The 27985-nt window shown below is 43.5% G+C and overlaps 2 protein-coding genes across 5 annotated transcripts in view; one reads left to right on the top strand and one right to left on the bottom strand.

Annotated features, from left to right (window-relative positions):
* Window positions 1-6193, top strand: part of Btbd7 (BTB domain containing 7) — an 89721-nt gene extending 83528 nt beyond the window's left edge. The window contains exon 11 of one of the 2 annotated variants that reach the window (NM_001443945.1): window positions 1125-6193. In NM_001443945.1, the coding sequence (NP_001430874.1) occupies window positions 1125-1943 (819 nt within the window). In that variant the 3' untranslated portion in view covers window positions 1944-6193. The remainder of the gene's footprint in view (window positions 1-1124) is intronic. The other variant, NM_001108720.1, reaches the window with a different exon arrangement.
* Window positions 6194-8062: 1869 nt separating this feature from the next.
* On the bottom strand, window positions 8063-27914 carry Ubr7 (ubiquitin protein ligase E3 component n-recognin 7). 3 transcript variants are annotated; one of them, XM_087553448.1, is made up of 12 exons: window positions 27731-27914; window positions 24195-24328; window positions 23735-23795; window positions 22751-22846; window positions 19763-19816; window positions 19244-19349; window positions 18572-18631; window positions 17347-17555; window positions 16601-16750; window positions 15770-15932; window positions 14202-14263; window positions 8063-10100 (listed from the first exon to the last, which is right to left on the bottom strand). In XM_087553448.1, exons 1-12 carry the CDS (start codon window positions 27878-27880, stop codon window positions 10008-10010), a joined length of 1338 nt encoding a protein of 445 aa, XP_087409574.1. In that variant the 5' UTR covers window positions 27881-27914; the 3' UTR covers window positions 8063-10007. The 3 variants fall into 3 exon arrangements, with proteins under 3 accessions (XP_087409574.1, XP_087409575.1, NP_001007706.1); XM_087553449.1 differs by having other exon boundaries at window positions 18572-18628; NM_001007705.1 differs by lacking the exon at window positions 18572-18631 and having other exon boundaries at window positions 27731-27907.
* Window positions 27915-27985: the final 71 nt, after the last annotated feature.

Here is a 27985-nt window from a genome sequence, read left to right as displayed (position 1 = left end):
GGGCTGGAGAGATGGCTTGGCAGTTAAAGGCTAGGCTCACAACCAAAAACATAAGAAAATGAAAATAAACAAGCTGAGCATACTGGTTCATCTGTAATACCTGTGCACACGAAGCAAAGAAGGGGGATTGCTGCAAATTTCAGGCCAGCTAGGGCCACCCTCTCTCACAGAACCGACCCAAGAATGTTGGAGATAGCTGTCCAAAGTTTTCTTGTGCAATCAAGAAGACCCAGGTTTGGTTTTCTTTTTTAATTTTTAATTGTGTATGATTGTGTTACATGCATGTATAGTCTATGTACCACATGCATACTTGGTTCCTATGCCTGGTGCCCATGGAAGTTAGAAGAAGGTATTGGATCCCCTAGATCTGTGATTACAGATAGTGGTGAGCCACCATGTGGGTGCTGGGAATTGAACACAGGTCCTTTGGAGGAGAAGATAGTGATCTTAACCACTGAGCTATCTCTCTAGCCCCACACCTAAATTTAGATTCCTAGAACCTACATAAAAGCCAGGAGGTTGTGGCAGCCCACGTGGAATCCCAGCATCAGAAAGTTGAAAGGGATTCCCCAGACTAAGATGGCTAGGCAGGTTAACCATTATCAGTGAGTTCTAGGCTTGAGTAAGAGAATCTGCTTCGGTTCTGCATAGTGACACACACCTTTAATCCCATCACTTAGGCAGAGGTACAGATCTCTGTGTGTTCAGGGCCAGCCTGGTCTACAAGGTTTCCAGGACAGCCAAGATACATAGACCTTCAGAGGAGGGTAGGGTAGAGGAGAGAAAAGAGACATGGGTACACAGGGGCGAGGTGAGTAAGCAAATGGTTAAATTACATCTCAACAATACAGTCAAATGTTAACGTGGTGATCTCAAGTCATCTCAAAGGAAGTTGAGTGGTAGAAGTGTGTGCACTGGACTTGGGTACAATCCCAATCATAGACAGAGAGCTGAAGAGCTGCCTGGTGCTCAGGGAAGGGCAACCTCTTAGGAGACTGCAGTGGTTTGTATTGTTCTTATATGTATAATTGTGGTTTAGGACTCCTAAGTACAATGATGTGATTTTAAAGAAATGCATGGATTTTTTTTTTCTTTTTGATCATGCTCCTTTGTTTCTGCCTCAGTGTCCACAGCCTGTGCTGAATGATCTGATGCCAGATATCGCCATGGGGGTGTCTACATTGTCACTCAAGGACAGGAGGCTCCCAGAGCTTGCTGCAGACACAGAATTATGCCAGACAGTTTCCGAAGCAGGACCAGGGCCTCCCCAGCATCTCTCATGTATTCCACAGAGACATACACACACGTCTCGGAAAAAACACACACTAGAGCAGAAACCAGACGGTAGAGAAAGTCAGCAGGAATACCCAGATCTCTATGACTTCCCAAATGCTGCCTGCAGGCCTTCCACTCCTGCTCCTGGCAGACGCACTCCTTCCCCTTCTCGTGGTAGATATTTTGGTCCGGACTTGTACAGCCACAATAAGGCATCACCAAATGGCTTAAAGTCAGCTTACCTACCTGGTCAGACCTCTCCTAAAAAGCAGGAAGACACTAGGAGAGAATATCCACTTTCTCCTGATGGGCATCCACATAAGCAGAAGAACGAGCCAATACGCCTGGATGTTGTTGAGCAGCCTCCACAGAGGCCAGACTTCCCTTCAGCAGCCTCAGAAAATGCTAGTAATGGTCCAGCCCATGTCAGGGCACGAACTGCAGTAGAAACTGACTTGACTTTTGGGCTGACACCTAACAGACCTCCTTCCCATTCTGCATGTAGCTCTGAAGTTCTCGAAGAGCGATCTAGTAGAAGACTGACAGACAGTGAGTCCCTGGGCCATGGAGCTCAGAGAAATGCAGATCTGGAAAGGGACGATTCCATTAGCAGAGGGAGGAGGTCGCCAAGTAAACCAGACTTCCTCTACAAAAAGTCTGCCCTCTGAAGTAGCTTCCAAGTCTGTGCCTGAGATGTGAAACATCCCGTCTTATGATGTAACCCAACAACTTACTGACCGGTTTGTCGATGCCAGCTCAGTTTCACATGTTATCGTAGCTTCTGTGTGTATGTGTTTATTAGACATGGCATGCTAAGGGGATTGTTTTGAACGCTGCATCTGTCTTTCGTGTTTAACAGTTGTGTGGGGAGCATCTTCAAGAGCAAGCAAGCTGGCACTTTCTCTTTACAGATGACTTTTTGCACTTGTACATTTTATTTGTATTGATTTTATAACAGTGTGTTAAACTTTATTGCTACATTTAAAGGACTGTATTTTCATACTTTTTGCATTTTACCTATCATCTACCAGTTTCCATGTGCATTGGGTTGCACACTAAGATGTATTTTCTTACAAAATAGTTGTGTTTATTTTTTAATTATAGAAATTCCAAAGAACAGCACATCAATCGCTCCTCTCTTTTTTGGTGATTGTTTCCGTTGAGAAATCTTCCTGCTCAGTCTCCATAAATCCAATGTCATTCTTTTTTATAAGTCTTGAAAGCCAGTCTTCATTCCCCACAGCAGAAGTCCAGGTCTTGATGCTTTTTTGATTCAGTAAAGAACAAGGAGGAAAGCCCTGATATCCAGCCTGTGGCTGCTATTTAATTACAGTGCGGTTTTGTCGGGAACCCTGTAGATTCTGGAGTAGAGCTACTCACTCAAATGGCATAAGGAAAGTAGGCTTTAGTATTAAAAAACAGTAGTGCTGGGCTCAGTGGAAATGTGTACACTGGCAGTCCCAGCCCATGGGAGTGGAGACAGCCGGTCAGAAGTTCAAGGTTGTTTCAGGCTACGTAGTAAGTTCAAGATTAGACTGGATGTCTGAGCTCTGCCTCCAAAAACAGTAGCAGAGGTGGTGACATCACACACAGGGCACACTGCACTGATGGGGTGCCTGGCTCTGCATATGACTCACTATACTGGGGGAAATGACTGCCTGTGGTTGTCTTGCATTTTGTGGGGGGGGAAAGGGCTTCAGTTTTCTGTACGTCATTTGGTATTTGTAATCATACGTTTTTCTTAATATTGTCAGTATATCTGGATTTTGGTGTCTTCTATAAAGGTGAATAATGCATAGTGCTTTACCACCAGAAAAACTGATTTTGTTTTCAGTAAAACACTACATGTCCTACTTGAACTCCACTGGAGATGCTGGTTTGGTATTCACTGAATCACTGAGCATGTGGGTTCGTTCAAGGGCAACGTGTGAGCTAAGGACTGTTTTTATTTGTCTTTTGTTTTTTCTTACTTTCCTATGTAAATATATTAGTATTTAAGTTTTTTAATCACTTCAGCACCATTTGAACATTCATTTTTGTATTTTTATAAACACATACAGCCGTAGCACCTAGAAGAAAGGAGACTTCCTGAACATTCTGTATGGAAGAGATATTTGGGAACCTCTCCTCTGTGTGTATACATTTAACTAGGAATCACTTACACTCACTCTAAAACTATGCAGGGCTAGGGAGCCTTCACAAGCTATCGGAGAAGTGAATTGCACACACTTTGAAATAAATAGATTTCTATTGGGTATCAGCAACTCTGGTTTCTCCTGAAACTATAGTTTCTCTTATGATCTTTTCCTTCTTTACCCTGTGGATATACACTCAGGAATGATCTGACATTTAAACCATCCTAACAGTAGATAATCGCATAGACGGGAACATGCCCATCTCTGCCAGCCCCTGTAATCGCTGCCACTGGTTCTGTTGTCTGGCTGATTACTCATGAGTCTGGGTACTGGACGACCCTGGCAATGTGTATCCTGAGCTCAGAGGCTTGGACAAGGCAGGCAGATTTCTGTTGTAAGGTGGCTCTTTTTTGTTTCTTAAGGTAGAAACCCACAGGGCTCTGCTCATCTTTACAAGTGGAGTCTTCTGAAGCACACAGTCTCGGGCTGCAGAAGCAAAGCAATTCCATTCTGGTCCTACCTGTTTCTGGGACCTCATTATTTGATGTGGATTGAGATTGTTCCAGATCAGACTGTACTGTGCAGGTGCTGCAGAGAGGCAAGTCCATCAAAGCTTCCTCACCTTTGACAGGCTTTGTTTTTTAACATTTTAGGACCATTGATCTCACACTTTTTATTTTTTCTGAAAATTCATTAAATGTGCTCTCTAATCCATATGGTGTAATTATACAAGTAAACGACACTGTTTGTAGTCTTATTTAATTTGTAAGGTTTGTTTTTAGCGACTTAGCAGGTTACCTGGCCAAACTGTGTATAGAGGGAAATCTTGCTTTGGTCTGTGGGTGTGGACTGGTGTGACTTACAGAAGATAAGCAGATGTGGGGCTGTGTGCGATAGGATAGGTGTTCATGGGCAGCTAAGCGCGTGCCTCTGGCTGTGACCTATGAAGTTTCTTAATGCTGTACTTACAAATGTGAAGTGTGAGTAGGGTTGGTCTCGGAAAAGATGGTATTTATGTATAATATAAACCTTAAGCCACAGGAACTGGCATTTTTCTTAGTGTAAAAATTTAATAAGAACCAAATCACAAAAATCCCAGATCTCCTTTTGAGGCCGGGGACAATCAGGCCGTTCGGACAATCACCATTCCAGTCCCACCGAGTGCTGAGGCTGGAGAACCACCTCTTAGGTTCTCAAGATGCTGTTGATCCTGTTCTTGTATTTTTGTTTTAGTTTTGTAATCTTGAAAAATAACTTAAAGTTGCCAGTGGCTCATAAGGAGAAATCAATTAAAACCATTCAAAACATAGATCCTTAAATTTCCATGTACTGTCCCCCTTTTACATTCCTCCATTGACTCGGTTCTTTAGTGTAGTCCCTAGGCCAGCGCTAGCCTAGCATTTCAGTAGCCTGTTGGGCTTTTAGGGCTTATAGTGTTAAATTTATGTCGTCTGTACCTCTTCTATAACTCAACCTAATTTTTGACTTTGCTTCCTCACTGGCTGTTGTATTTGGTTTCAGGTTTTGTGTTAACATTTGCCATCCATTGTTGTGTTTTCTTTCATTGTTTGTTGACAGTGATAGCAATGGGTATAACTCTCGTACATTTAAATGAAGCTGATGCTACAGAATGTAATGCGAGCCAGTGAACGCCACTTGGCGCCAACCGGTGGAAGCTGGCCTCAGGCGCATTCTCTGGAGTTGAAGGATCAACACTCCCTGTGTCTACAACAAGGAGATACGTCTTCATCATACTGAACTTGGCCTTTTAAGGGAAAAATGCTTTTCATGAAATTTGCATAATACCATTGTTTTGCAGTGATAAGGCATTTGCATGTTTCTGAGGGCTGAGTTAAGCTCTTTGGAGTGAAGACTATCAGTGCCGCAGTGATGGGTGCTATCCCCGGGTCTGCAGTGGTCACAAAGTCTACCGTGTAGTTACTTTCAAGCCTCATTCAGATAATCTTGCTAAGAGCTGGTCTGCACTCCCCACAGGTGTTTTACTGTCCTCTCTCAACACTGCTTTGAGCCGTGCTCTGTAAAGTGTAAGTTCTTTGTCCCATCAGTTTACTAGCTGTCATGTGGTTATTGTCTGGGCAAGTCTTTTGATTTTGTTTTCCTTACAAAGTATGTCCATGACTGTATCAATCTTCTGTATTCAGAACATTATAATGCTGCGGCCATTTTTATAGAACGACTGCAAGTTTGTGTCCTGGAAATATCTTCTACTCGTGTGTGTATGTGAGCTCTGAGACCAGATCTGTTCTGGAAGAGTCCTCAGGTATGCCTGCACATGACTGTCTGGGTATCTGGGTAGACGCTAGGGAATTGTGCTTTTAGATGAGGCAGTTGGAAAACCTGAGCTCCCCTTGCTGTCCGTGTATGTGCCACATCTGGCCTCCACCACTGCGTTTCTTGTGGTTGTGCTGTTAATGGTAAAGTCAAGTGCCTTCAATGCTAAAGGCTCAGAAATCTTTCTTAAACTGATTTCATGTCCTATGCAAGTGTTTTTACAACCTGCATAACCAGTACTTTGTAAAACTTGTTTACGCTTCAATTGTACATAGTGTTTTTTAAAGAAATATATAGTATTTTTATTTAGGTACCTCCAAACTTGAATCCGTCTGTGTGAAACACTGTAAACGACACGTTTCTCTTTTGCGTACCATCACAGTTGTACAGAGGTTTTCACTGGTTCTATTTTTCTACTGTTACTGATACGCATGTAACACTGACTTTATCCTCCATATAGTTGGCATTTCAAATAAATGGCTTGTATAGAACCTGCTGAGTTGGACATAGTCTGTTCTAGCTTACAGCATTGGTCTCCATCTACAGAATGAGATAAAATAAGGTGTAGGTGACAGTTCCCACAGTGCTTACATGGCTGCCCGTCAGAGACTACGGTGGTAATGGAGTGGAGGGGTGGGGACTTGAAATGTAGTCTGTCTTTCTCTGCCTTTTTTTTTTTTTTTTTTTTTTTTTTTTTTTTTTTGGAGCTGGGGACCGAACCCAGGGCCTTGCGCTTGCTAAGCGCTCTACCACTGAGCTAAATCCCCAGCCCCTCTCTGCCTCTCTTAAGGGTCTTTCTTGGTAGCCCTGGCTGGCCTAAAACTATAGAGACAACAACTGGCCTCAGAGATGTGCTTCTGCCTCCTGAGCGTTAGGATTAAAGGTGTGTGCCTCTCTCCCTTGCTTGCTAAGTCTTTATTGTACCATTTTATATTGTTTTCTTTTAAATGGGGCTCAGAGTTGGGAATTGTATGTTATGCACGTGCTCCATTACCAAGCTAAACCCATTAACCCTTGCTCTCGCTTGCTACTTTGAGGAGCACAAGGTCACATAGAGCTTGTGGAGATGAGAACAACTTAAAGGAGTCAGTTTTCTCCTTCCACCTGAGACTCAAACTCAGGGTGTCGGGCTCCACAATAAACATCTTCACCTACTCAACCACCAGCCATGGCTAAATTTTCACATGACCTATATTAACCTCTTCAAATTAAAGGAAAAAGACTAAATACTACTTCATTTCTCAAAACATTTTCATCTATTGTTTTTTGTTTCAAGAGTCACAGAAGATAGCATTCCACATCACTCCACCCCATCCTCCATGCTCATTCCTTCTACCCCTTTCTTTGCCTAACCCTTAGAAGGCGCACAATAGACATCTTCATTAGGGCTGACATTCTCAGCACTCAGAACACTTAACATGTCTCTGCAGTAACTGACTATAGCATTCATGTTTGACCAGAAACCTAGGAATTTGCAAGGCCGTTTGACAGGTACAATATGTCCGTCTGCTGCTGTTCCTTGGTCAGGATGCCTGGCACATCACTAGCACATGGTTTCCAGACTGCCATCCCCTACTACAAATACAGAACCAAGTGATTTAAAACACTTGGTAAGGGCTGGAGAGATAGCTAAGCGGTAAACAGCATTGACTGCTCTTCCAAAGGTCTTGCGTTCAATTCCCAGCAACCACATGGTGGCTCATAACAGTCTGTAACAGGATCTGATGCCCTCTTCTGGTGTGTCTTAAGAAAGTGACAGTGTACTCACAATCTTCAAAAAAAAAAAAAAAAAAAAAAAAAAACTTGTTAATTTCTAAGGCTTGGGTCCCTTTTAGCCATCCTATCCAGATTGGTAGTAATTCCTGGCTACATCCGAGGGCACCTTTCCAGGCTCCAAGAATGCCCATCAGGGTTTCAACTATAGGAATAGCTCAAGAATGAGAGAGAACACTTCATTCACCTGACTGTGGACAGTATCTCCCCCATCTCTCTGACAGCATCCATTACTGAACTTGGACCTAGGCTGGTAGCCCTATAACCCTCATGTCCACCACTCAACAGTGACTGGGGCTACCAACATTTGAGTACAACCATACTCATTTTGGGGTAGGTCCTGGGATTTGAACTCAGGTCACAATTGAGCAGCAAACTCTCTTAACCCCACTGAGCCATTCCCCCAGTGCCAGGACCCATTTTATAGTGTAGCGGGCACAAAATGAACTGCCTCCAATCCTGAACTGGGAACTTAGGGTCAGAAAGCTGTAGGCAGACACATCACCAGCAGACAGAGGCCTCGCAGACTTGGGGTAAGACCAGAACGAGTTAAAAACAGACAGGATCAAGAACAATCAGAAAACAACTATTTTGAATTGATTTAATTTGGATTTTACAGAAACCTGATTGAAGTATGTTGAGTAATAATTTCTACAAAAATGTACATACAATGCCAGAATTCCTTAAAAGCAACTGGTATCACATTTTCTTCTGCATAAAACATGCATTAATATCAACTGCCACATGTTGACCCAAACCATCTCTATGAGAATAGTAAGAAAACTAGTTGTGAACAGGTACAAAAAGAGGTTTTCTGGTTAAGTGGGGAACCTTTCTTAGGCAAGCCCTTCAACAATGGCGGTTTGCATTTTTGCTGCTCACTGACACTACTGCTACACCTTGGTGCTGACCTATAAAGGGCAGACAACTTTTTGGTAGTTAAATCTGATATCTGGGAAGATACAAATTTTGAGGACAACATGCTGGTAACATGAAAAGTGCAACTCTCAAATTCAAAACAACCTCAGACTTGGAGGATCCCTAGGCTGTAGGCACCGGAGGTTTTTAACTGAGCCCTATCCAGGAGGCCAGCTCAGTGCACACAGGCTTTGCCTGCAGCCTGAAGAACCTTCCAGCTCCACGTAGCAGTCTTCACAGGATCTGTCACTAGAAGGCTGCAGGCTTTACACAGTACAGGAGCCATGCCATTTCCTGAGGCCTTATTTGTAGACTACTTCATCTTGTCCAGGAATTGAAGAGTATTCATGCATACAACTGCTGCTCACACACCAACGCGTGGCCTAAAATGTCTTTAATGTATCTCAGTGTGCTAGGGAAGACCTTGTTCCTCTTGAGGGTACAAGTTAGGTCTTTGTGGATCAAAAGATGTTTCCACATAGACTGAGGGAACTTTAAAAAGACTTCATACCATCTGAAAGACTTCCCTCAAACACAGGGTTTTATACAATCCAGGAAGACCTTCAGACCAGCAAGAAGGGGAGTGGCTGGGCACACTGTTTGCATACAAAGACTCAATGTGTATATAACTGAGGGCTTTGGCTGGAGTCCTCCATCTCTCTTGCAGGGCTGCCTCTGCCCCACTTACCACCACTAAGGTCACTCAGTATACTTCTTTGCCTTTAGCACAGATTCAAGGGAAAAAATAACTTACTAGGGTTCCAATAACATTTTCCTAACAGAACAGTATCAAAATAGGTCCATTTTTAATATATGCGTATGCATATCCCTGATAATGTAAGAAACCAGAGGACTCTGTAAAGCACCCACTTGTCAAGGGTAGGATCTAGTCATTTCTAGGCAGCAGCAGAGGGGCTCTCACATGAGTGGTTTCCCGGAAGCCCGAGGAGCATTACAGTACTAACACTGGGGTTTGAGGACCATTAGAATGGTAATGAAATTTCACTTTAAACTAATCAGCGAAACTCAGAACAAAGGCTCCCTTCCTCAATCCTGCCAGTCAACCTCCAATCAGATCAGTCCTGGCCACTCTGAAGGTTGTTTGGTACAGAGGAAAGTTCCCATCACTTCAAGCCATGATCAAATCTCAGAAAGCACTGAGAGCACTGGCAGAGCAGGCTTGAGGAAGCTTTGACCCAAGGCACCGTGATCATGGGGGCAGAGAGGGTTGTTCCCACAGAGGTTCAGGCTGACAGGAAGAGAACCTGCAAGACACAGAGGACCCAGAAGCAATAGCTCTATGGACACACATTTGGAAGTCATGGAACACACTGTTAAAAAAGAAGCTAATTTGCTTTCTCAAGATCAAATCAAACTTCTTAAAACATAAGCAAACTCCTGGGTATCCTGGACAGGAAAGCTGCAGTCGGTGGAATGAGCTGAGTCATAGAGGATGCTTGTTGAGAGGCCAGCGTAAACACTGCAGCTACTGTTAAGGAGAAGGGGGCCTGAGGCCACGGGAGGATGGAAAGGGAACCAAGTGTGACACAGGTCTCTTTATTCCGGAACAGTGGCATTTCCGTGAAGCTGACTGAGGAAGCATAGCCCTCCACTCTAGCTGCAGTAATACTGCAGCCCGTCCACTCGCCTTCTCTTTTTTGATTGAAACTCTTCAAAGAACTGCTGAATGTCTTCTCTCTTAACAACCTGTTGGTGAAAAGCAAAATTTGAAAGGGAACTACATTCTACAATAGCAACTAGAGGTCAAGGTCGGCAGAGCACTCACAAGCAAGAGGACCCCACTGGTTAATTCCTGAGGTAGGAAGGCTACCCTGGGGGCACAGTCTATGATCCAGTGTAGGTAGACAGCCACAAGTTCAAGGCCAGCCTGGGCTACCTAATGTGAAAGTTTCAAAAACAACAAAAATAAAACAAAAAAGAATTGCAGGCACACCTCCACTCACCACAGGATTAAATGTGGATAGGTTCACTGCCCTCTGAAACTGTGGTGATCTGAAACTGAGACTGTCACTGACAAGAGTTGCAGATTTACAACTCAAAGCAGTTTTGACTCAGTGGCAATGTTTTCCTTTCACAGCAGTGGGACAAATCCTAAGGCAAACTACATTTGACGGAGGCCTCTGTGTCTCAGCATATAGTTAACAGCCCCCTTTTACAGAAATGCTGCCCAAGGCCCACAGAAGCTGACTACTCAGTCACACAGCCAGGCAGCAGAGAAGAATGGCTCAAGCCTCAGTTTACATCACCTAAGTCAGCATCTGCCCATGAAAACTAATAAAAGCAGCATCCATCTAACAGAGCCTCTTAAAGATCAGGTGAGCTACAGTCTACGATGCATGCACATGGTACACGGTTAGTAAGAATCAGCTGACCCATCAGATCCAAGAGACCTAAGGTCACTGCACATGCTCAGCAGCACAGTGCTCCTTCTGGTCTTCACAGCACAACAGAACAAAGTACTCTGTAGCCCTGGCTGGCCTGGAACACAAATAGAGCCATTGCCTCTGCCTCCCAAGTGCTGGGAATCAGGTGTTGTACCACCACACTCAGCTTGGATTTGTGCTTTCTTCTATACTGATGGGGAAGAATATCTTTCCTTAAAGAAAAAAAAATGTCTTTTTAATGTACCTTGAGTCTAAAAAAGATGGTTGGGGAGAAAATAAAGAAAACCCCTCAAGACCAAGTCGAATTATGGATGCACTGCTTTTAAGTCATAACAGAGGATTTAAAGCTTCATATGCAAAGGTGTCTAATACTGAGACTAAGGGAAACATGGGTTAAAATGAGGTTAAGCTGAGAAAAACCTATCCCTTCTGTCTACTGCGGCCATCACAAGACAGGTTTCTTCCTATCTTTTTAAATACAAACACATGTGTTTATTGGTAGGAAGGAAGGATGGGGAAAGGAGGAAGAGGAAGGGAACAGAAGAAGATGCACTTGAATGCACGTGAGCAAAAGGATCTGTCCTGACCTTGAGTTACAAACATTAACAGTAAGCCATGAGAGAAAACGCCATTATTTCCCAGGTGCTGTGCACAGTAGGAGACAAAGCTGGCACACACCAGAGTCAAATTCCGAGTTCTAGCTGTCTTCAGTCACGCTCACCTATTTACTAGGGGAAGCGCATGTACGAAGGTCAGAGAACAACTCTCAGGAGTCCTCTCCTCCCACTGTGTGGGCCCCATTAGATCACCAAACCTAATGGCAGATGTCCTTATCCATTGAACAATCTCACTGGCCACACAAATAATTAAAATATGTGTATACTGTTTTATGTGTATGGGCGCTTTGCCTGCATGTCTGTGCATCAAATGTATTCAATGCCCACAGAAGCCAGTAGAAAGTGTTGGAATTGGAGTTACAGACAGTTATGAGCTGCCCTGTGGATGCTGAGAAGCAAACTTGGGTCCTGTGGAAGAGGAGCCCTCCTAACTGCTAAGCCATATCTATAGCCCCCCCCCAAATACTGCCCCCTCCTTTGGACACAGGGTCTCACTATGTAGCCCCAACTGTCCTGAAACCCACAGAGATCCACCTGCCTATGCCTCTCAAGTGCTAGGATTAAAGTCATGTGCCACCAGCATTGGCCTGCCCCAAATAATTTTTAAAATTACATTTTCAGTTATTTTAAATTATCACATTAAGTGCAAAATTTTCTCTCAAATTGTAAACTGAAAAAGAGATTTTTTTTCTAATATGATTTTGAAAGAGAAAGGAAGTAGGGTGCATTCTCAGGTATGTGTTCCTGGGTGTATATACATACAGAAAGAAGCCCCAGGAGAACATCAGGTCTCCTGCAACAATCACTCTGCACTGTATTCCTTTGAGGCAGGATCTCCACTGAAGCTGCGCTAGCTGGAAGCTGAGAAGCTCTTGCAGTCTTCCTGTTTCTGCCTCCACAGAACAGGGTTACAGATGCGTGCGAGTATACCAAGCCTTTTCCTCGCATCTTGGAACTCGGACTCAGGTCCACGAGCATTACACAGCAGGGGCTTTTACCTGCTCAGCCATCGCCATGCTACATCATAAAATCAACAAAGAGCACTACGACCAAAGTACAGCAGAATCAGATGGAGAGCTTGGCTCTCTCAGCACCCTAAGGGTCTGAAGAGTGCAGAGGTTACACATGAGGCAAAAGCCGCACTGCTCCCATGACACATTCAGTTCTAGCGAGAAGATCACGTAGAGACTTTGCAGCAAAGGAAGGAAGCACAGCTGTAACCCACCAGATGTGGACAAGCAGGGCTGGAGCACAAGAAGGCAGAGCTGAGCATGATGACACACACACACACCTTTAATCCCAGCACTGAGGCTGAGACAAGTGGTTCTCTGAGTTTAGGGCCAGCCTGGTCTATCAAAAGAGTACCAGGCTAGCCATCACTAAAGAGTGAGACTCTGTCTCAACAAAACCAGTACCATTTGGGACAAGAGCCTTTTAGTACTGACTTTACAACTCCTTTTACAGAAACAGCATGTTAGCCCCTATCTGGAATCCCAGAGACATGGCCTCCCTCATCCATGAGGACCAAGGCAGAGCCCAAGTAGACTGGCAGGACTGCTTCCAAGAAGGCAGCAGCAGTGCACCCGAGGGCCTCACCCAGCTGCCTGCGTCCAAAACAGCAGCCTCAGGCCACGGAGATGAAGGTGAGCTCTGCCACACACTCGGGCAGTGAAGACTGGGAACTTACCCAGAATTCTATGTTTAAAGATTTACTTACTCATTACATATAAGTACACTGTAGCTGTCTTCAGACACCAGAAGAGGGCATCAGATCTCATGACAGATGGTTGTGAGCCACCATGTGGTTGCTGGGAATTGAACTCAGGACCTCTGGAAGAGCAGTCAGTGCTCTCAACCGCTGAGCCATCTCTCCAGCCCCAGAATTGTAAAGCATTAAACATCTTGCAGTCACGCTATCTTACAGTGCAAACTACTGGTGCTAAAGAGATGACTCAGTGGCTGCTCTCGCAGAGGACCTGCGTGCTCGTGGTTCTCAGCACCCGCTTGATGGCTCACAACAGCCTGTACTTCTAGATCCAGGGCATCCAACTCCATCTGGCCTCCTTGGGGATAAGGCATGCATGTGGTACATATTCATACATAGAGACAACACTCATATACATAAAACAACAAAAAAATCTTTAAAACAACAACAACAAAAAGTACAGACTTACTACACAGGAGACCATTTTAGCACATGATGGTGAGTCTCCTTCCAACTCTGGGTTTCTCAGAATCCAACTTTAACTGTTTCTGCTGAGTCGTCTTCCCATTCCCCTTCCCAGGATCTGAATCAGCAGATTCCTTCCAGTAGTCCTCTACTACAGTCAGACCTGTGTAACTATCCTGCCCTTGATATTTTGCTCTCCCTGACTGACCCTCCTTGGCCTGCCAACACCTAGTACGTAGTTTTTGCATTAAACTTGCAGCTCCTCAGCCAGGCAGGGGTCCATCCTTGTGACCCCAGCCCTCGGAAGCTGAGATAGGCAGTGAACAGGAACTCAAGTACTCATTTAGGTTGTGCTTTCTTTTGTTTGCTTGGTTTGGTTTTTCAAGACACGGTTTCCCAGTGAAGCCCTGGCTGTCCTGGAGCTCACTCTGTAGACCAGGCTGGCCTCACACTCATAGACTCACCTGCCTCTGCTTCTCAAGTGCTGGGCTCATGTGCCACAATGTCTGGTATTATTTTAATCTTTTTTTCCCCTATCAACTTTTTAACCTTAAAGAAAATGAACAATTCATTTAAGCTAAAAAGGCTATGAGGAAGGTTCTTGAACTCAACATACCGTGCCTTCATCAGCAAACCTCTTCAGATAATCCTTAAGTTCAGTCTTCAAGTCATTGTATTCTAAATCAAAAGCACAAAAATACCTCAAATTCACATAGGCCATATACTTTTAAAAACTTTACCATTGCTAGGCAAGTTTGTAACAGTTTATACCAATGTTTTCTTACTTAAAATCCAGAGAATCTTGTTCCCCACTCCTCTCAAGTCTGGCTTCCCTCATTTTGGTATCTGGTTACAAACACCTCCCAGAAATGTCCTCCTTTTATAAACACTAGCTGAGCCTTCTGCAAAGGGCTCCTAATTTCTCAGTAAGTCAAGCCCCTCAACTAACCTTGGACTCATCAGACAGCTACTGTTGTTGCTGCTTTGCTATTTTTAAGACAGGGTTTCTCTGTGTAATCCTGGCTGGCCGAGAACTCATTCTGTAGTGAGTAGTGATCAGGCTGGCTTCAAACTTACAGAGAACAGCTTGCCTCTGCCTCCCCAGTGCTAGGACTAAAGGAGTACACCACTGTCTCCTCCAACCTCATCAGACAGCTTTAAACTCATGTGCTCACTCAAGTTTTGCACATCTGAGGTATTATCACAGCTGATCAATCTCTTAAACACAGCCCCTATCACTGAAAAAGTCAGGTTCTGAGAGAGAGAGAGAGAGAGAGAGAGAGAGAGAGAGAGAGAGAGAGAGAGAGAGAGAATGCTTCCAGAACTGACCCAAAAGAGTGGTATATTCATATGAAAACATCACAATGAAGTCTATTACTTGTATATCAACTAAGAAAAACTAAGTTTTTAATCTAATGAAGGGGAAAAAAAACAATTGATTACAAGTAAGGGAAATGATCAATGCTATAAAGGGGACACAAAGGTTGTAGAATCCAAGTGCAAAGTGGCTATAACTGAAACCCTAATCACCAGAGCATGCTGGGGTTTCATGATTTCCTGTAAAGCATCAAGCACCATAGGACTCTCAAAACCACCACTTCCCTAAGGATGATACGGTGTTCAGTGGAAACTCTTCTAAAAGGGTCAAACACTCTCACCATTATTCTGTGTTCAGATGTCTACTCTTAGTTAAAACTTTGTGCTGTACGGTAGAGCGCTTGCCTAGCAAGCGCAAGGCCTTGGGTTTGGTCCCCAGCTCCAAAAAAGAGGAAAAAAAAAAAAAAAAAAGTTTGTGCTGTAGCTTCTTTCTTTTCCTTCCCTCCCTCCCTCCTTCCTTTCTACCTGCCTGCCTATCTTTTTGACAGTTTCTACACTGTCTTGAAGCTTACTATGTAAACCAAATTGTCCTCAAACTTAACAAAAATCCCCCTGCCTCTGCCTCCCAAGTTCTGGGATTAAAGGTGTGTACCACTGCTACCTGGCAAAAACTGTAGTTCCTTAAACATTAGTCTAGCATGAAATGTTAATGATCCATTGGTAATAACAACTAAACTATTCAGCATTATTAAAGATCAAACAGCAGCTAAGGTAAGGTCTACTATGTAATTCTAATTTTTGTTAGTCAGAAACAGATGATCATACGTTTTCCTGCATAATGAAGCAAACCTTATGAACAGTATTTACCACAGATGAGCTCCACTTGCTGGACTCTGTTCATGCTGCTGAGGGTGTCCATTAAAGGGTCCCTTCTGTCAGTTGCCTGGTCACTCTTGCCTTTGTTCTCGTAAGCCAGAACTGTGTCACATTCATCTGTCAGGAACAGGACGTCTAGGTCTCCATACATTTTCTTAAAAAAAAATTCCAGTTCCCTCATTTACAATGTCATTTTCAGAAAGCCAAATTGAGGAGAATAAATAATAACTCTAAATTTTTAAAATTCACACCTAGAAAATTGTGAGCTTCAAAGTTGCCTGTTAAATGTATACTTTTGGCCCAGAATTTTTTCAGAATCTTCCAACTTCCACATGATATTTGGTCTATGTAGTCTGAATTTAAAATCTACTAGTTTACTAACTTCCAAGCTCTTAGGCTTCTAAGCAATTCTATGATACAAAGAAAAGAACTGGTTTTTAAAATTATTTTTATATGCATGGGTATTTTGCCTGGACATGTGTCAGTGCACCACATGAAGGTAGGTGCCCACAGAGCCAGAAGCTATGATCCTCTGGACCTGGAGTACAGATACTTGTGACCCACCATGAGAATGCTACAACTGAACCAGGTCCTCTTCGAGAGACGTGCTCTTACCAGGTGAGCCCCAGAACTGTTTTCTACTAAAACTTGACAGGAAGTACCACATAATTCCTATTTCCTACAAGAACTGGGTCTTCAAGTATGATGTCATAAATTTGGCCCATAGGAAATCAGTGTCCCCTGAACTCGTGTATTGATCCATGAACAAGTCTTGCAGTGTCTAATCTGTGAGCATCAAGTAGAGCCAGACTGGACACTCACCATACAGTCTTGGCAGGTGCACAGTCGGCTGCGCCAGTTCAAGGGCCAATAGGTGGCAGCATCTTTCTTTAGAAACTGTTTGGCTTGGAGTTCCTGAAGTCTGCAGCCAGACTGAGGCTCGGTTTTGATATTTTCATTCTTAAATACTGTCTGAAATAAAATTAAGTTTTGAAGTGAGTTTTTGTATTTTTTTTTTCTTTTTCTTTTTTTTTTTTCGGAGCTGGGGACCGAACCCAGGGCCTTGCACTTGCTAGGCAAGTGCTCTACCACTGAGCTAACTCCCCAACCCCGAGTTTTTGTATTTTTAAGTTTAAAGAAATAATGTTATTATGTTTGTGGATGTTCCCAGCTCTGGCGTGCGTGCGTGCGTGTGTGTGTGTGTGTGTGTGTGTGTGTGTGTGTGTGTGTGTGTGTGTGTGTTTGTAGGAAGGACACTGACATCAAGGGTCTTCTTCAATCAATTTCTCTATGTTTTGAATAGGGTCTCTCACTGAACCTAAAGCTCACTGATTGGCTAGAATGTCTGTCAGCAAACTCCAGGAATCCTCTCATCTCCAACATCCCAGTACTGGGATTCCGATGCAAACTGCGCAAGAGAACTAAAGTCAAGCACTTTGCCAACTTAGGCCCATACCCAGCACCTTCTTGTGGGTCTGGGATCAGACTTCAGGCCCAGCACTGTCCTGGCTATGCTATCGTGTAGCCCTCAGATTGGCTTCGGGTGTGGCTGGAAGTTCAAGAGCGACCTGGAGGTGAGCCTCAGAGCTGGAGCTGGTGCAGGGCTCGTCATTCCGCTCAGCTTTCACCTCCTTGTCAGCATCCCTTCCCTGTTCTGGAACATTCTCTTTCAGGGTCTTATCTTGGTGAGCTCCATTTGCAGGCTTGATAACATCTTGATCTCCCATCCCAACAGCATTCAGCAGCAGCCCATCATCTTCAGCAGGTAATCTGGTGACTGTGGGTTCAATGACACACACACAACAAAGCTGTCCATAGGACTCGCCGATCAAGAAGTCACACTATTCAAATATCTCAGAGTAGGAAACAAGGCAACCAGAATCTTTGTAACTCTTACCAGTACGCCTGCCTAGCCAAATAAATGGTTCCCTGAAAAGCATGCAGCACTACACCAGCACCGTGTATACAGAACATACTACAGCTGGTAAAACAAGGGCTACCTAAACAAGGCAGTGGGAAGGGATTTAACTAAAAACAGGAAAAAGACAATTTGGAAAAACATGAGGTTTTACTTGAAAGGAGGGAATCAGAAAGAATATGGCAAAGGAACTATGGTGGGTAATGGTGCTGTAATCAAGGGCAAAGCTCCTGACAGGAAGGGAAGGACAAAGAAAACCCAGACACACAAGGATGAGGACCCAGGAGCTTGAGGCCAGCCTCTATGACACAGAAACCCTACCTTGAAAAAACAGCTCAGGAGCTAGAGAGATGGCTCAGTGGTTAAGAGCACTGACTGCTCTTCCAGAGGTCCTGAGTTCAATTCCCAGCAACCACATGATGACTCACAACCATCTACAGTGGGATCTGATGCCCTCTTCTGGTGTGTCTGAAGACAGCTAGAGTGTACTCAACATATAAAAAAGAAAGAAAAAAAACAGCCAGACAGTGCTGGGGGAGACTTAGTAGCAAGCTCCTACCTAGCACATGTAAGGGTCTGGGTTTGATCCTTAGGACTACAGACACAACAGAACAACCAACCAGTCAAAAGAACAAAGGAAATCCTGTGGGAAATACATACAGCTCAAGTGTCTGTAAAAAGTGAGCAGTATCTGGGGGGGGAAAGAAAAGAAGAGCTGTGACCTAGCCACCCTGAGGCTGCCAGTGTGGGAGATCTTAGGCACAGCCCTACCGCTTGCAGCTTATATGGAAGTCCCTAAGGTGAGCACGGGAAATCAAGATGGACAGCAGGACATATGCCCCGTGTAAGTGCAATCAGTAAACAGAGCTACCTACCATGCTGTGTTTTTACTCCGTTTCTTGGTGTTACCTCATTACATGCTGTTCCCCCATCTGCTATGGGTGAATACACACACATCACAAATCTGAATGTTAAAGGTCCTCCAGTATTACAAGGTATGGCTTTTAGAAGGTGATTAGGTCACAGGGCCTTCCATCACAACTGCAATTAACATTCCTAGAGGAGACTGTATGTTTTCCCCATGGCTTGAGAACACACAGAAAGCCCATGTATGAAGAATGGCCTTCACATCAGTCACCTTGACCTTTAATGTCAGCTTTAAGAACTGTGAGCAATATGTATCCATTTTTGACAAGTTTACGGCATTGTCATAACACTAAGAATTATGATGCCAATCCCTTCAAGACATGTCATATATTTAATATACACTTTAGTTCTATTTATCCTTCAAAATCCCATCCAAATACTACCTCCTGCACTTTCTCCAACTCTGTCACACCACTACTCTGCATCATGGTATTCAAGTTCACATTTCTTCCTGGTAGGCTCCCAACCAGTCTAAAAGCACCGGGTGGAAGAGGGACATAGCTGGATGTTTCTAGATCTCTCTAAAGTCCAGTTTAAAATAGCTACTAGAAATTCTGGATTAAATACACACAATTCATGAATACAAATTTGTGTCACATCAACCTCACAGAAACACTTACCTGCCAACTGGGCAGCATAAGCCCACAAAAAAGAACAGCGCCTCATACAAGACTGGCACACCATCTCCTGGAAATCCCCACTCTCAGGGGGAATGGCACCAAGATGCTGTGGAATAGAAACCCAGATGCTTTTTGTGATCGCCAAGTCCTCTAGAATGTGCTTATTTTATAAACAGATAGAGCAAAACTACACTGGTCACATCCTCATCAAAAGGAATATAAAATAAAACAGAAAAATATTTTGAGACAGGGTCTCACTCGGTAGGCACTGGCAGACTTGGAAATTGCTATGTAAACCAAACTGGCCAGTCTCTGCCTCCCAAGTTCTAGAATTAAAGGTGGGCTCAGATCCAGTGAGCAATTTCCCAGCACCATTTATTTGAGACAGACAGGGTTTCAAGTAGCTGAGGGTAGCCTTGAACTTCTGATCTTTCTCCCTCACCCACTAAGTACTACAATGGCAGGCATGCACCATTATGCTCCGTGGGACTCATCTTAAAGGGTCAGAGTCTTGCTTACCCTGCCATGGAACCAGTCTTCACAGACCACACACTGTATCATCTCATCTGGAACCTGACAAAAAAATTGTTAATGATTGCTTTTAATTCTAGAGTATGGACATAAATCTGGCCCACAGTAAAATTAAAAATTAGGTAATTGTCCAGCAGCTCTATGAGAAACCCATCCACTTGAGAACACTCATGAGTCTGTTCTACATGAAGGAGTTCGCAAGTGATTATCGAAGTTCCTTGCTAGCCAACACTAGGAAAATCCCTCACCAAGAGTAGAGTGTGGAGGTGATTTTCTCATTATCTTAGGTTCTCATACCAGCTCTAGTTAACATATTATTGTTTTCCTGTCCCTTTACTGTGGTGTTTTCTTAAGAGACAGACAGACAGATAGACAATAAAGTTTCATTTTGTTTTGTATTCTGTCTCTTAATTTATTACTTTTCTGGAGGAAGGGAGTCTTCTGTTTCAAAAGTACCATGAGAAATATTTTATCCCATTCTTAAAAATAACCAGTTCTAAAGGATATTATTTGTTAAAGACACTTCAAATTTCCCCTTGTATACATTTTGTTTCAATAATTATAGTCTCAGATGATTAAAGAACCAGAAAGGTGGAAGTTAACTCCTCTCTATGCCAAAGTACTCTTTCAGATCAGTAAATATGCAAACAGAGCACTGGCTAAGGATATGGAAAGCCACAGAGATCATTATAGATCCCTCCAAATCTCAGAACACTGTGGACTCTCATTCACAGCTAGGGAGATGACTCAGTGGTTAAGAACACTTGCTACTCTAGCAGAGAACCGAGACCAGTGAACAGCACCCATAGAGCGGCCAACAACTCTAGTTCTAGGGGATCCGAAGCCCTGCTGACCTCCATGTGCACCAGGCACCCACTTGGTATACCTACATGCCCACAGATAAAACACTCATATACGGGCTGGAAAGATGGCTCAGCGGTTAAGAGCACTGAATGCTCTTCCAGAGATCCCGAGTTCAAATCCCAGCAACCACATGTTGGCTCACAACCAACTGTAATGAGATCTGATGGCCTTTTCTGGTGTGTCTGAAGACAGCTACAGTGTACTTATAATAAATGAATAAATCTTTTTTAAAAAACTCATATACATAAAGTAAAACTATTCTAAAGGCACTAACAAGTCACAATCTTACGCCCTTTATCCGAAAGGTGAGGTATTAAAGGATCCATAATACATGTGGTTAAGAGTGTTAAGGAAAAAATACCATGTGACCCCTGCACTCAAGGCTGAGTTTAAGACAAGACAGGGCTACACACTAAAACTGTCTCCCTTTCTTGCCAAGATAGCACTGAAATCAAAGTGTCTGCCTCCCACCCCAAAGCCAAAGTGAAGGCCTTGAAAGCCAAGCTGGCTGTGCTAAAAGGCATCCACTGCTACAAAAAGAAGATCTGTGTGCCACCCTCCTTCCTACAGCCCAAGATCCAAATACCATCAAGTCAAGAGAAACAAGCTTGACCACTATGCCATCATCAAATTCCCCGACCACTGAGGCAGCCACAAGAAGATGAAAGACAACAACACACTTGTGTTCACTGTGATGTCAAGGCCAACAGGCACCAGATTAAATAGGCCATGACACTGATGTGGCTAGCCAAAGGCAATATCCTGATAAGGCCTGAGGGAGAGAAGGCACAAGTGGGCTGTGTCCGGGTGACTCCTTGGTATGATGCTCTGGATGCTGCCAACAAAGTTAGCAACTGATTGGCAATCGAAACCAATTACACTGCCTAAGTCTAAATACATACATTTCTTTCACCATAGAAAGGAAGGAAGGAAGGGAGGGAGGGAGGGAGGGAGGGAGGGAGGGAGGGAGGGAGGGAGGGAGGGAAAAATATTATCAAAATAACTACTGCTGAACTCTTTGGTAGTCATGATCACAATTGTAAACACAAACAGAAGATTCTTAGACGCCCACAGCTATGCTTTTATAGAGCACCTAGAGTGCTCTACAGAGGTAGATGCCTGTGGACGTGCACTGAAGCCTGTATAGTGACATCTAGACAGAACCATTCTCTAGAGCAGTTAACTGACTTAAGGAAGCTACAAGGCAGACTTGCATTTGTTTTCTCCTCCTACCTTGTAGAGACAGGATCTCCTTACGTTGCCTAGACTGGCTTGAAACTCATTATGTGGGTCAGGCTGACCTTGAACTTGTGAATGAATACCAGCCTGTATCTCCTGAGTGCTAAGACTAAGGCATGAGCGACCACATCCAGCTGGGTTGCATTCTGTTTACTACAGAAGTTGACCAAAAAAAGCTGAAGAAGCGACTGCACAGAACAACTCTGGGACTTTGCTTCCACTTGTTACTGAAATGTTTTTTTAAATAAACCTCCCTTCTTTTCTTTTCTAAGATTTATTTGTTTTATTTATATGAGTACACTGTCACTCTCTTCAGACACATCCGAAAAGGGCATCAGATCCCATTACAGATGGTTGTGAGTCACCATGTGGTTGCTGGGAATTGAACTCAGGACCTCTGGAAGAGCAGTCAGTGCTCTTAACCACTGAGCCATCTCAGCCCCCGTTACGGAAATTTTGAAAGAAGCCTGTTTGCATATTTATTTTCTTTCACAGAGGAAAGCACCTATGATTTCTTAGAAAATATCTGAGGGTGGGAAAATAAAGTCCTCTCCAATATTTTATTTCTTTTCTTTTTTCTTTTGGTTAAGATTTATTTATTTTTATGTATGTGAGTACACTGTAGCTGTCTTCAGACACCAGAAGAGGGCATGGGATCCCATTGCAGATGGTTGTGAGCCCCCATGTGGTTGCTGGGAATTGAACTCAGGACCTCTGGAAGAGCAGTCAGTGCTCTTAACCACTGAGCCATCTCTCCAGTCCCAATATCTTATTTCTATGATATATAAAAATAAACAAAAACTAAAACAGACAGCAACAGTAAAACCCCGGTTCATTTTGAGGTATTTTTTTTTAAACTTCTGATTCTCTTACCTCATCTTCAGGATCAGGATAAGGTCTCTTACAAATGCAGTATAAGCCAAAAAAGTTGTCATTGTACTTATTGCAAGAATTTACCTTTGATTTGTCCTGAAAGAGAATAAATGTCAAAAATATATATATACATATATATGTATATGTATATATACATATACATACATATACATGTATGTATATGTATATATACACATACATATATGTATATGTATATATATATGTCTACATTTAGGCCATGCACCATGAAGTTTATACATTTAGGAAATTGCTGCATTAAGAATCTTCCTACAAGCCAGTCATTAACTTTCAAATAACAACAAAAAGGTCACTATTAGACAAATAATTGTTTTTAAGCTACAGAGACAAAAAAAAAAATCACCTTATTTTCTCTATCTTCTTTGCAGCAACTGGGAGAAATTTATTTAATGCACTCATATAAGAAAACATAAGGGTTGGGGATTTAGCTCAGGGGTTGGGGATTTAGCTCAGTGGTAGAGAGCTTGCCTAGCAAGCGCAAGGCCCTGGGTTCGGTCCCCAGCTCCGAAAAAAAAAGAAAAGAAAACAGAATTTAAAAAAAAAAAAAGAAAGAAAACATAAAAATAATCATATGTGTGACAGCTTATGTGAACTGACACTGGCCTGGGATTTCAGGACAGTTTTTTAAAATTTTTTTTGAGACAGGGTCTCTCGGCGTAGCCCGAGCTGGCCTGGAATTCACCATGCAATCCACGGTGACCTTGAACTCAGAAGTCCACCAATTCTGGGATAACAGGTGAGCAAGCCAAGCACAGCTCACTTCTTTTTGGTCTGTGCGCTTGAGCACAGCGTGTAGTGCCTAAAGGAGTCAGACTCCCTTGGAGCTGGAGTTACAGGCACTTGTACACAACCGGGTACTGGGTGCTGAGAATTGGACCCAGGTCCTCTAGAAGCACAGTACATGTCCTCAACCCAAGTACATTTGTAATCACAGTGCTTACTTACAGGAAATAATTTGCATTCCAAATTTTTAAACTTGCTGTTTCCACAATCACAACGAAAATTTCTATTAAGAAAAAAGGAAGAACATATATTTACATTTTCTTTCAAACTTAATCACTCTTTCAGTACCAATCATAGTTCCCTTTCTGACTCATTTCTAGAATTCAATTGGTGGCTTTTTGATGGTCATATATCTTATTGGAGTTTTCCAACAAAAAAAGAGACAATTACAAATTACAATTCTGAACATCACTACTCATCAAAAGTACAAATATCTGTATCACTCTCACACACAAATAAAATAATAAAAAGATGAGAAGTTTGTGCTAGTCTCCATAATTAAAAATTCCCTCCCATATTAAATTTTACCCACACACAATTACTCTGAATAAAAAGCAAGATTAAAAGCCACTGAGGTTGCAAAAGAACGTGAACACTTGGAAGACACTCAGGAAAGCATTACCTTTTTGTGTACAGTTCAAATAGTTTATGACTTCCATGACACTCATAACTGCAAGCCAGACAAATGCCTGCTGGCTCTTCTCCCTCTGGCGTGCAGGTGCTACAGGCATATAGTGCTTGTCTCTTCACTGAGCCCTGAAAGCCCAGCCCAAAACAAGACAGAAAGAAAACATAGTTAACAAAGGATCAAAAACACGATTCCAAGCCCCAGATCTACACTGATGCTTGTTTTTAGGTAATTTTTTTCTTATAGCAATAGGAAGTTTAAATTTGTAAAAAAACTTAATCTGTTTAATCATTTTAACACATGAAAATAAAGGTGAGTTTACATAGGTTTAAGAGAGTAATAAACTTTTTTTTTTGGGGGGGGGTGTTTCTAGACAGGGTTTCTCTGTGTATCCCTGGCTGCCCTGGAACTCACTGTGAGGACCATGCTGGCCTTGAACTCAGAGATCGACTGCCACTGCCTCTTGAGTGCTAGGTAATTCGTGTACCACCACCACTTGGCACACCTTTTTTCTTTTCTTTTTTTTTTTTTTTTTTTTTTTTATCGGAGCTGGGGACTGAACCCAGGGCCTTGCGCTTCCTAGGCAAGCGCTCTACCACTGAGCTAAATCCCCAACCCGGCACACCTTTTTTACTTTAGAAAATGCTTATAATTCAACCAAAGAGGAAAGTTCATAGTTTTAATTTGAGGGGAGATGTAATGATGCCAACTACTTACTGTCAGGATATGAAGTATAAAAAGGGGTAGTGCATTCAGTAGACAAGTGTTTAAAAGCAATACATTTGCAAGTTATATAGATACCAAACTATTCTTTCAAGTTACCAGTAGATTTAAAATATTTAAAAATTAAAAGTTGAAGGAAAAACAGCAAAACTTAGAAACGTTGGTAAAGGGGCCATACACACCTCTCCAGAAAGGGGATTATCAGCCCACGCCAACATGCCAGGCTTTTATGTGCTTATAGGGACAGAGCCCAGGTCCTCCTGCTTGTGCAGCAAGTACTTTACTGACCCTTGCCAGTCCAACTACACAAATGTCTATTTTACTTTAATTTGCTCCTATTTTACTAAAGAATTTGCAGGGCCAGTGAGGTAGCTCCGTGGGTAACGTCACTAGTTGTGTTTAGCCTGGAAGCCTGTGTCCCATCTCCAGAACCCATATAACAGTGGAGAAAACAATTAACTCCACAAAGTTGTTCTCTGATGTATGCCTGCCCATGTGCTGTGGTACACATGCCCACACACAGCAGTAAATACGCTTTTTAAAATCCACTTGAGGGCTGGAGAGATGGCTCAGCGGTTAAGAGCACCCGACTGCTCTTTCAGAGGTCATGAGTTCAATTCCCAGCAACCACATGGTGGCTCACAACCATCTGTAAAGAGATCCGATGCCCTCTTCTGGTGTATCTGAAGACAGCTACAGTGTACTTATATATAATAAATAAATAAATCTTTAAAAAAAAAAAAATCCACTTGAAGTTAGAGCGATGGCCCAGAGGTTAAAAGCACATACAGCTCTCTCAGAGAACTAGCACTGGGTTCCCAGTACATACACTGGGCAGCTCACAACCCTGTAACTCCAGCTCCAGAGGGATCAGATTCCTCTACTTTCAAGGGTACCTGCACTCACATGCACATATCCACACAAATACTTAAAAAATAAGTCTTAAAAACAAAAAAAGTACCGTCGGGCGGTAGTGGTGGCACACAATTTTAATGCCAGGATTCAAGAGGCAGAGGCAAGGCCTCAGAGTTCAAGGCCATCCTAGGCTACAGAGTGAATTCCAGGACAGCCAGTGCTACACAGAGAAACCCTGTCTCAAAAACCTAAAAGAAAATAATTATTATCACTATTAATATCTATACTTATAGGATATACAGAAACTTATGACCAGACCTTTAATCCTAGCACTTGGGAGGGAGATGGATCTTTGTGAGGCCAGCCTGGGCTACATAGTGAGTTTCATTCTAGTTTGAACCACACAATGTGACTCTGTCTCAAAAAACACAGCAAAATCCACAAAAGAACAAGACTTTAAGCCAAGCATGGTGGTGTACACTTGTAATACTTTGGGAGGTGAAGAGAATAATGAATGCAAGGCAGATTTGGGCTATATAAGATCCTATCTCCAACAACTGTAGTGAATATTTTATAAAGCTAAGTATATTAATAAACAGCTCACATACAGCCTTAGGACCTTTCTTTCCTTCCAAGGAAGGGGTGGTGTATGTGGTTTAGTGGTCATTGAATGAAAAAAATAAAAATAAAAAAGGAAGGAAAGGACATATCTGTTCCTCGGTGTGGTGGGAGAGAAAAAGTTTATTATTAAAGGAAGAGCATCGGGGCTAGGACACCTGAGAGTCCAGAGTCTAAACAACCCTGAGCTGGGCCCTGTGAAAGGAGAGAGAGAGGACTGGGAGAAAGGATATGGAGCCAGGTGCTACAGTCCAGAGACCCAAGAGAGCTGGATAAACAAAACGGTTGGATTATTTAGGGAAGGGAAGAGGAGGGAAGGGTAGCCCAGCCCCAGTCAGGAGGGCTCCGGAAGGGACAGAAGGACAGGGAGAACCTGGAGGCCACCATCCTCTTTGATATGTTAAATAGGCACAGCAGCCCCTTTGTCCAAAGTTTGAAACCTAACAGCGATCCTTCGATTTAAATGCCAGCGACTACTGTGCGACCGTTTCTGGGATACAAGACTTATTCAACAATCCAACAATTTTGCAGTGCAAACCCAACTTGGTCAACAAAGAAAAATAGTATTATGACTTCGGTCCACACCACACAATTAACTCCAAGCCCCTTCACTCCTTCCCCAGTCTTCCTCTCCAACCATGGGCATAGTTAGCCTGTTTCCTTCCACCAATTCTCATCCTTGTTAAGTTTCCTTCCTACACACCCTTTTCCACTTTAGTACTTAAATGTATAGTAAGCGTCAGTAAACGCTACATCCCAGCCCCTCAAACTCTTGTTCAGAAACCCCAAGAAGATCCTTTTCTCCTCTCTTGGTTTTCCAGGGCCACCTGATGTTCTGGCTTCGATCTACTCCCGAGGGAGAGGGGGTGTCATACAGCACTTATACACGGAACTTCATTTAACCGGAAGGGGGGGGAGGCGCAGCTAGCAGTTAAACTAGACTACAGTAGTGTCCAGAAGCCCACCCTCACCGGAAGACTTTCGAATTCGGCCCAATTTTTCTTTACGTTTCCCCATCTAGTCCCTTAATTAACATTCTTTAGGGGTAGAAGTGGGGCGAAGAATATCTGGATTTAAGAGGTCACAAGAATAATCTCGTGGAAAGCAGGCCACCAAGAGGCGACAACTGGAGGACAGAGCTGCTGCTCCAGGACCGAAGCCTACAGTGTATGGCCAGCAGGACAGAAGGACAGCCCTGGTGGTGACAAGCTGAGGATCAAAGGGCAGCTGGGCCCCGGCTGTGGAAGCACAAAGTAAAGGGCCGCCCCGGAGCCGGCCGGGCTGCGGCCAGCGGGAAACAGGCAGGTCGGCGGGAGCAGCCGGGCCACGCGCACCTGCGAGTAGGAGCACTTCTCGGAGTCGCTGCCGCCCAAGACGGCGCACGCCTCATTCTCCAGCTCCTCGTCTTCCTCGAGCACGTCCACCAGCGACACCACGGGCTCCAGCTCCGCCTGGCACCCGGTGGGACTCTCGGCTCCGGCCATCCTCAACTGTCACCGGGCTCCGCTGCGTGGCCCTGGAGGCGGCGGGAAAAGTGGCCGCCAGGGGCGTCGCGAGAAGGAGGGGCCCGAGCACCAGCCAACCAATCC

The sequence above is a fragment of the Rattus norvegicus genome, chromosome 6 (genome assembly GCF_021556685.1).
Source record: "Rattus norvegicus strain SHRSP/BbbUtx chromosome 6, alternate assembly SHRSP_T2T, whole genome shotgun sequence".
In the NCBI taxonomy this organism is placed as follows: Eukaryota; Metazoa; Chordata; class Mammalia; order Rodentia; family Muridae; genus Rattus; species Rattus norvegicus.
This window is presented reverse-complemented; position numbering and strand designations above follow the sequence as displayed.

What these genes read in the sequence shown, in the direction of transcription:
- Ubr7 (XM_087553448.1), bottom strand. Translation starts at nt 27,880, where the DNA reads ATGGCCGGAGCCGAGAGTCCCACCGGGTGCCAGGCGGAGCTGGAGCCC. An exon ending in AGAAGTGCTCCTACTCGCAG is followed by an intron (nt 24,329 to 27,730) that starts GTGCGCGTGGCC and finishes CTGGGCTTTCAG; the next exon opens with GGCTCAGTGAAGAGACAAGC. An exon ending in AAGACTGGTTCCATGGCAGG is followed by an intron (nt 19,350 to 19,762) that starts GTAAGCAAGACT and finishes TCTATTCCACAG; the next exon opens with CATCTTGGTGCCATTCCCCC.